The sequence below is a fragment of the Mercenaria mercenaria genome, chromosome 3, assembly GCF_021730395.1.
Source record: "Mercenaria mercenaria strain notata chromosome 3, MADL_Memer_1, whole genome shotgun sequence".
Classification (NCBI taxonomy): domain Eukaryota; kingdom Metazoa; phylum Mollusca; class Bivalvia; order Venerida; family Veneridae; genus Mercenaria; species Mercenaria mercenaria.
Genome location: NC_069363.1, coordinates 81,522,237 through 81,531,957, shown reverse-complemented (window position 1 = coordinate 81,531,957; position 9,721 = coordinate 81,522,237). Strand labels below are relative to the sequence as shown.

Genomic DNA, 9,721 nt, shown 5'->3' with positions numbered 1-9,721 from the left:
TATTTTTATATTTTAAAATTTCAAATCCTCCACTTTTATGTAAAATTTTCTTCACTTGCATTGTCCCCCCCCTTTTTTTTTCTTTTCATCAATAATGATTCATATTTTTTTTTTTTTACACATTTAGACTATATTCTAGCCCGTTACAGATTTTAGTTCGATAGCGCTCATACATTTATTTTTGTCCGTAAGAGAAGAATTCTATAAGATTTGTCTTTCATTCTTATCCTTTTTCCGGTTTTGCTTCATCACAGTAGGACTTTTGTATCAATTATGCACTTCATTTTGGGAATAATATTTTTAAACTAAAAAATGTCTATGGAGTTTACGCGTTACTTTCCCATGCTACTTGATGCCGTCTTTCATTTCCGGTAGAAGGTTGTGAATTTGGCAAAACAGATATGTTAGTGGACGGTTCACAGTCAGTTTGTTCAGTTTTTGGTGCATTCCTTGACGTCATTGCAGTGGAACCAGGTCCGACACGTGTCGTTGTACCTAAACCAAATATTGTACGAGCTCGGCCGCCACAAAACAGTGACTTGACTTCTTGCCTGAATCGAGATCCACTCAGGAAATATAGTATGAAATTTATAGTGTTATTCAAATACATAAACGTATTTACTATAGCCCACCACAGTCTTAGAACGGCTAGGTCGTGATAAGTCTCAAGTGTCTTCAACCAATGGGGCTCCCCGATCAGATAAATAGAAATTGGTATAGTGCAGACGAAGAAGACGACATTCAAGACTACCAACATAGCTGTTAGTTGAGAAGTCTTGTCTGACTTCTTTGCTCCTACTCCTCCATTTAGTGGCGCAATTTGTGTTCGTGTTTTATGTTTGCTTATTAGCACACGAACAATTATAGAAATGTTTCCAATGAGTAAGACTGTAAACGGTCCCAAGCTGAAAAAGCAAAGGTCTATCCACGGCCATTTGAACCCAAGAAAATCGTAATAGTGATCGTAAATGGAATTACATTTAAACTCGTAGGTTACGTTGTTGTAGACAATGACTTTGACACCCATGCCATAAAGCCAGTGTACATTAAGAAGCATGAGACAGCCAACGATGACAGAAATCGTCACTATGGCAATTCTCGGCGTGCATCCTCGTTTTACTTTATGCGGCAGCCACACACCAACAAATCTCTCTGACGTCACAGCGACGAGAAGCCACGATGAACACTGTGTAGCAAAATAGACTGTAAATATGTGAATCTTGCAGCCTGCCACTGAGAGATGGCGTACATCAATGTCAAACATATAGTTGATCCACTGTCTTAATAGTCCTGTCCAAAGCACGAGTAAATCTGAAACAGCTAGTGCTGACAGATAAATTGCGGTTGACGACACCCGGCTTTTGCTTCTCATTAAAACAACAATGGTCAACAGATTTCCCATAGTTCCAAGCGCAATAAATATTGGGGGAACAGTTTTCCATATTCTAACAGCGTTTCTGTATTCAGAATATTGGTTTAAGATATCCATCGCAGTTATGTATCAACGAGGTCTATTTCATTAATTGTATTCTGTATTTAGGATGGTTGTAACTACAGTATCAGTATCTGGAAATACAATAATATTGTAATGTACTCACACAATAGGTTTTATTGTAAAATAACGATAACTCAGACTAAGCCAAGTATCATATTTTTAGTTTAACTCTATTTACTTGCTTTTAACATTTCCTAAATGCGTATTTCTTAAATATTAATTTTGTTTAATAACAATAAAGAAATAATTGTAAAACATTGACAGCCATTGTGTTATCAAGCTATGTTTGGTCTAACTTTCAAAATTCGTAACGGGTGGATATAATCAGCAACACTTGCACATCTGTAAAACCGTTATTGGTACACAAGAGACACCAATGACCACAAGAGACATGAGTGGCCAAAAGAAACGTAAATGGTCACAGGAGCGTAAAATTGCCACAAGAGACATTAGTGGCCGCAACCGACATAAGTGGTCGTTTAACTTGTATTCATTTTATATAAATACCTACACTACAAACGTTGGTATTTGGGAATATTTTACATACGTGCCAAAATGATATTTAGTTTATAGAATATTAGAATACTTCGAGATTTCTAACACCAAATAAATATCAAAAGACCGGCCATCAAATTAACCGCGCTATTGTGTTGATGATTCTGACCCTGGTAACTTTTACCAGATTATTACTTTAGAAACATCATTCTGCAGTCCCCTGGGACATATCGGGGAGCTAATTATCCAAAGAATGTACTCATTCCTGGAACATGCTACGTTTTTGAGGCCGTAGTGGCACAAGCTACCTTGATTAACAGTTGTATTTCTTTTCTATCTTACACAGAGTCATATTTGTTATAAGTGTCCCCTTTTCGTGCCTTCCTGTTTTTATAAACAAAACGTGTGCTGTTGTCATAAATTTTGCTTTTCATGCTATCAGTCTTCATAAGAAGGTCGGATAATTAGGTTTACGTAAAATCAATATCATAACGATAATGAAAACATGTTTATACCACGATGGTTTCGGTCCTGTCAGAATTTTTTTGATATATTGAGAATGTCCAAGAAACACTTAATGAGACGTGAGCATATCTTAGCAACAGCTATGCTATTGTTAAAAATAAGCAAACAATTCAATTTCCAGGTTTGATTTGTTTGCGTGTACAATGAAGGTTAAAAATTCGAAAATGATTTGTTCGTTAAGGTAACGTCGATCTATTTTTACAATTGTAATTATATGAAGTAGTGAGAGAGTCAGGACACACGAGAATAATTAAATCAAAGACCCTTCACGAATTTGGAATTCGTACACTTGTAAATAAGAAGCATCTGCCTAACATTGCCCAATTTAGGATATTGAGTGTCAGCAACCTTTAAGTGTTAGTATATATCGAATGCTACCGTAGAGGGATCGATCACGATTTCGGTCGAAGCGACGAAAATCGGTAGGATCGATTCCCTGTAAATTTATATTTGCAACTAATGTAAATTGATCAATAAACAATAACTTTCTCATGTCCGTACGCTCGACTATTTGAAAGCTTGTCAGTAAAATGGATTTTCTGTCTACTATGAAAAGGTGTATTGTCCAAAATCAAATTAGAGAAATGGGACTTGAGTTGTGATCTTGTTCAACTGCACACACCATTTGAGCAAAGTTTCAACCAAATATCTGCGTTTAGCTTTTGAGCATTCTGCGGTAGTGTACTCTTTGTAAAACGTTTACCAAAGTTTCTAAGTAAAAAAGGCATAAGTCTGGAAATACAGTACTGCTGATAGAGGTACACGTCGTGTCGTACTAATCTACACTGTCAGTATGAGTAAGCACAGCAAGTCTCAGTTGAATATCTTATGTAATGAAGCCCACCCGCTTAGCTCAGTAGGGAGAGCGTTGGTCTACAGATCGCGGGGTCGCGAGTTCGATCCCCGGGCGGGGCGTATGTTCTCCGTGACGATTTGATAAAAGACATTGGTCTGAAATCATTCGTCCTCCACCTCCGATAATTCATGCGGGGAAGTTGGCAGTTACTTCCGGAGAACAGGTTTGTACAGGTGCAGAATCCAGGAACACTGGGTAGGTCAACAGCCCGCCGTTACATGACTGAAATGCTGTTGAAAAACGGCGTTAAACCCAAAACAAACAAACTTATGTAATGAAGTAGATATTGGACTTTATAAAATGTCTAAATTAAAAAGGGGAATAACTCTTGAAATACTGCAGATAGAGTTATACAACTTGCCACATTAATGAACAGTGTCATCCTGAGCAAATACGTCAAAATCTCAATTGAATACCTTAAGTATAGAAGATATTCGACTTTATCTAAATAAAAAACCCACTTTAATCAAAGGAGAGCCAATGCGACACTGACGCTGACGCTGAGGTGAGTGCAATAGCCCTCGCAGTTCTTCGAATAGTTGAGCACATATACCAACAAGAAAATAGATAGAAGGTAAGCAAAACATATGAATTGAGTAAAAACATCCCCTTTTAATTTCATTTTCAAATAAACAAAATAAAAATGCACTTTTATAAAATTTGTCAATGAAAATGTATAAAACTGAAGTATGCTAATGCTAATAATCTGGTCTTCAAAGGAAAATAAAAAAGAAGATATTTTCAAACAATAGTATATTTTTCCTCCATGCATTAAAATATTTACTTTATGGCAACGTTGAATTAAAATGATGAATATAATGAATGTAATCATTGATAGAGCTGCTTGCTGGTACTAGATTAAAGACTTTAAAAGTGGTTCTTTCATTAGCATTTAGATCATGTGACGGTTGCCCAGCCTTGTTGTTGAGTACGTACCAAACGATATACGAATCAGAGTCTGATGATATTAAGTATAACACAATCACTTGAAATGGATTGCTGACATTAAAACATTATTATGGTGGATTTCAAACTAATCGGAAGGGAAAATATTAGTGCTAAGATATAGTATATTAGTAACTATAACATAAGGTCACGACATTTGAAAATAAAATAAAATAGTTCTAAATTTATACATTTTAGAGTATTTCAAAATCGGCCACTGATTTTATAGCTTACTTTACAAACTAACTGTTTCTCATAGATGTGATAGTAAAATATTTTCTTGGATAAATAGTTACAACTTTTGCAAATTTCTTAACAGGGGTTCCTCAAAAATGTCTTTCATCGTAATGGTTAGCGACTCACATCACAGATGAGCCGCGCCATGAGAAAACCAACATAGTGCGTTTGCGACCAGCATGAATCCAGATCAGCCTGCCCATCTGCGCAGTCTGGTCAGGATCCATGCTGTTCGCTTTTAAAGCCTATTGCAATTAGAGAAACCGTTAGCGAACAGCATGGATCCTGATCAGACTGCGCGGATGCGCAGGCCGGTCTGGATCCATGCTTGTCGCAAGCACACTATGCTGGTTTTCTCATGGTGCGGTCTTAATGACTTCCAAAGATAGCAGCCTCATCATAGGCCAAGGTTAGCTTTTTATACAAGCAAGTTAGTGGCGGGCCCGTTTATTATGTTACTATGCAACATAGCCGAAATTGAAAGATCTGTGGACTAACTATAAACAGTACCATCATTTAGTTCAAAGTTAAGGGAAATTGTAAAAACAGACAGTTATATAGGTAAATTCCTGGGTCAAATGTCATGTAAATTGTCGTCAATGTGATGTGTGTGTAAGGTGTGTATGTTTAGTACTATTACGTTTTTTCCTATTTATGTTTGTTTTTATAATTATATATATACTGCTATAGGAAATTAAACATTCTTATATCCGTATCGTACTAAACTTGTTATCTGTTATTCACATTGATTTAGGTATACTTAAAAAAGCAATACGTTTTTCCGCCATTCAACGTAACGTTAACTTCATGACGTCACGTCCGTTGTTTTATTATGTATTTATCCTGATGAAGGCGTAAGCGCCGAAACGTTGATAAAAGATAAATATTCACGTGTTGTTGTTGAATTTTACCATCGTATAGGTCTGTTAGAAAATAGCAGGGAAATGAATGAAAATAATACGGATTCAAGAATAAAAAGCAAATGAAGGCTTATCTTCCATTACTGAACAACATTTTTCCCAATGCATGTTTTTTTTGCAATTAAATATACAAAAATCATACATATCGACCTAAATCGTTTTAGTTATTTGTATATATTGCGAAAGGGCTTTGCCAACCATCAAAGATATATTTAACTTTATTAATTATTAATTTTTTAATCGTGCATGTAGAGTTTTATTCATTAATATATGTCATGCAGTAACCAGCGATTGTTAAGAAAAAAAAACTTCCATTTTTAGTTGGTAGTTCTCTTTTACATAATGTCGGTTCGTTTCTACTTGTGTTGTAATATTTTGTACGGTTGGGCAATAGACCATCAATGGAATATTTTTCAATTATGCTTGAAGAAAAAGGTGTTTTCAGCTGAAGGTAGACAACAGATAAGATTTAACATATCTCAAACTTACATAATAACCTAAGTTTAACTAAACCCTTTCTATGCTTTAGGCTTACACATAAAACTAAGCTGAGCTTAAAGCAATTGGTTAAAACAAATAAAATTTAAAATATTACTCGTTAGAATCATAGAATACAACTAAGTGAAAAAGTTTAGACCTTGTTTTGTGTCCGTCGTGAGAGTAAATAAAATTGTGCAACAAATCATCTCACCACTGTGTAAATAGATCTTGTTTTAATCTGACCTAATATTTTATGGTTCTATTATCAAGATGTGTTATACATTTATGCGGAAGCAAAAATGTTGATTTCTGCTAAACCATTTTTTATATCTTTTAGGATAGTATTCATTGTCTGTTAAGTTTATCTATAAATTAACCACTTAGCAAACAATGAAAGGACATGATAGAATATACAATCTTGCATTATTTTTGTATTATTTTTTCGTTTATGAAATCTATATTTACAGAGAATAATAAAAACTTTTTAATTTCAATTAGAGTAGTGTGTAAGCGAAATATTTGTTTGAAAATACATTTATATAATATTCATTAACAAACATACTACCCCTATAGTCTTGTTTATAGAAATTATAGAGGCAGAACAGTGACAAACGGTATAAATAGTTTAGGTTACTGCTGTATAGATATTCTCAATTTTTAGTGACTTACGTGTACGTTAATATGCGGATCATGTAAAATAAAGGGAATATTTAAAGCCGCGCCATGATGAAAAACTACATAGTGCGTTTGCGACCAGCATGGATCTAAGACCAGCTTGCCCATACATCGCGTAGTCTTGGTCAGGATCATTGCTGTTGCTAACGGGTTCTCTAATTCCAATAGGCTTTGAATGCGTTGAGAGAATTCATGAACCAGACTGCGCGGATTGCTCAGGCTGGTCTGGACCCTTATGGTCGCAAAGCCACTATGTTTGGTTTCTCATGGCGCGGCTCTTTTGTCTTGTTTTTAGTGAATATGGCAATATTTTCACTGAGATGTGAGAATCATTCAAAATATTTTCATGAGCGGTAACGAGAGTGAAAATATGAACAATTTCTCACTTTTCAAGTGTTGTTGAGATATTCTATATTCATGGAATACAAAGAAATTTTCTTTTTATTTTATTATTGTATTTTATTGCTTAAATTTCGTTGAGATATGCTTTTAGCACATTTTTAATCTCAGGCGCGGGATATCAGACGCGCGTTAACGTAACTGACGTCAGACGTGTTGTGTCGTTTAGAAAGGTGCACACACGGACTTTAAGTTCCTTTTCATTTTATTTAACACTTTCTTTGCACGAGGGGCGGTTTTTAACGTCGGGCTCAATAATTTCACGAGGGCGCAGCCGAGAGAAATTTTTTGTACGAGCGTATTACCGCCTGAGTGTTTATATAGTGTTTAAAACACGGTTTTTGCTATAAGTTATTTCGATTCTAATTTAATTTTTTTTTTTTTGCCCTTATCTATTAAAGTAGATAAAAAATAGAGAATATTAGGTTTCTGTCTGATAATTTTTATTTATTACGGCGGGTTGAAGAATGTTATTTAATTAGGCGAGGCTCTGCCGTGCCTTTAGATTTTTTGGTAGACGAGCCTAATAAATTTAAATTTATTCAGACAGTAATCTATTATTCTATTTATCTACCTGTTTCTGTTTTTAGAAAGTCGTGGAAAGAGCAACAGCGTGCAGACTGGACGTCATATATTATGGACGTTTTGTTGTGTAATTCGTTCGTGGAAAATTGAATAAATGCATATACTTTTTTGTTTCTTGGATATAAAACTTTTGATTTTACCACTTATTTTCTTAGGTTGAACATTTCCTAACATTGATACTGTTTCTATGAAAAAATTCGGGAAAAACTTCTGGTTTTCATAATTTCCGGCTGGAAGTGCTGGTTAAAGTGAATTAGCAATATCTTTTTTGTTTAAGGATAAATAAAACTTGATTTGACCACTCATTTTTCCAAAGTTACTGAAATTTCTAAAACAATGTTGTTGAATTTAATTGCAAAATTTTGATAAAATAAGTGATTCAATTCCTAGTTCCGCAAAAGTGGATATCTGATGAATGACTAGATAAAACAAAGTTTATTAGCAGCGCCGTTTTAGCGCTATATCTTATTTGAGGGTGAGGATATAATAGGTAGCGCTCTTTCTTTGTCGCAACAAAAACATTGACGCCACCATCACGTTTAACGTGACGGTCATTCTTGCGTTTGCGTGTTTTACGGAGAAAAGAATTTGAGGAATTCTTGCGCATAACGTTTTGAATTCTCATTAAGTTATAATTAATTTTTAATTATTTTCTATAAAGAACAAAGTGAGACTTCAATTTTTCATTCTGTTGTATCGCAAATAAAGCGGCATACCTCCAGATCGTTCGACTTCTAAAAAAAATTTTTATTTTTTTGATATCTTGAAATAAGTGAAATATTTCTTAAGTAGGCTTTAAAACTTTATTTATGGCGCAAAATTATGCTTTCGGTAAACTTGATATTTTTGCTGTTTTTTCTACTTTTACGATTGTAAATCGAAAAGCGTTTGTCTCGCATTTTAACTCAGGTTAACTGTCTCGTTTATATATTATCTATATTTTGAATGTCAGTTTTCACTACTTCAGCGATTGCGCCACTATTGGTTTACACGTCGACGGGAAAATGTCTTATTTCACGCGGCTCGGTCGGGGTTCGTCTTTCCCGACGGGGTCATCTTTTGTTCTTGATTTGGAATTTTTATAATATTTGAACAATATTTCTTATTGTAATGTTCATAATTGCCACACCTTCCAAACTAAATAAAAAATATTTTTAAGCCAAAAATCAGAGGATACTGCTTTAAATTTTAATTACTGTAACAATGGTTCATGTAGCTTAGATCAGCAAAGATATATCATTTTCAGTGAATGATATGCAGATGTGGAGTGTTATGGATTATTTCTACTGAATAAAAAAAATCAGTTTTTCAGCAGTTAGGCATAAGTTAATGCGTTATCCCTTATAAACGGAAGCATATTTCTAAAATGCCAAACTACTGTTTAGAAGTATATGCAGATTAAACAACTTCAACAAAAACAAAAAAACGGACTATAAGGGTACAAGTCCTAAAATTATATAAAATGAATATTTTATAAAACTAGGTACATCTGGATTAATGATTTGTTTTTTCGACCCGTTAAACTAAAGCGTACGTTTAATTTTGTCAGAAATATACAAGGAGGTAAATGATTATATTTGCGTTATTTTATTAGTTGCTCGATCTGGGGATGCTGTTTGTTGCATAACTTATAAAATGTAGATCTTATGAGGCGCGCAAGCAACGTGTGTTATCCAGACCTTGCATAAATCCAGGAGACAGGATACTAATGTTCTAGCCACTGTTATTAGATCCTTTTATATATTCCTCACCTTTTATTTTGATGTTTTGTTTGTCAAACAAAATCTTCTGTTGTTATGATATGTTTGAAGTTTATATATTATATATAACTGTATATAACCGTGGTCAGATTCATGCTTTTAAATGGTAATAGCTGTCAGTAACATTCATTAACATAAGGTATAATACGGATTTTTTCTGCCTGTTCGTTGTGAACAGATGTGAATTACACGCGGAATTTTCGACAGAATTAATATTGGTTATAATATTGTTCAGTATATTCAATTTGTTGGAACACGGTATTTTACGTTTTGGGATTACTTTCTTAATTAAAAGGATAACACTAAAAATTCTCTCTTGTTAAAACAAAGTTCATAAAAATATGGCAAT

At 34.2% G+C, this 9,721-nt stretch overlaps 1 protein-coding gene across 1 annotated transcript; it reads right to left on the bottom strand.

Annotated features, from left to right (window-relative positions):
- Positions 1-325: 325 nt before the first annotated feature.
- On the bottom strand, positions 326-1,489 carry LOC128555947 (neuromedin-U receptor 2-like). The gene has a single exon (XM_053539793.1). It carries the CDS (start codon positions 1,487-1,489, stop codon positions 326-328), a length of 1,164 nt encoding a protein of 387 aa, XP_053395768.1.
- Positions 1,490-9,721: the final 8,232 nt, after the last annotated feature.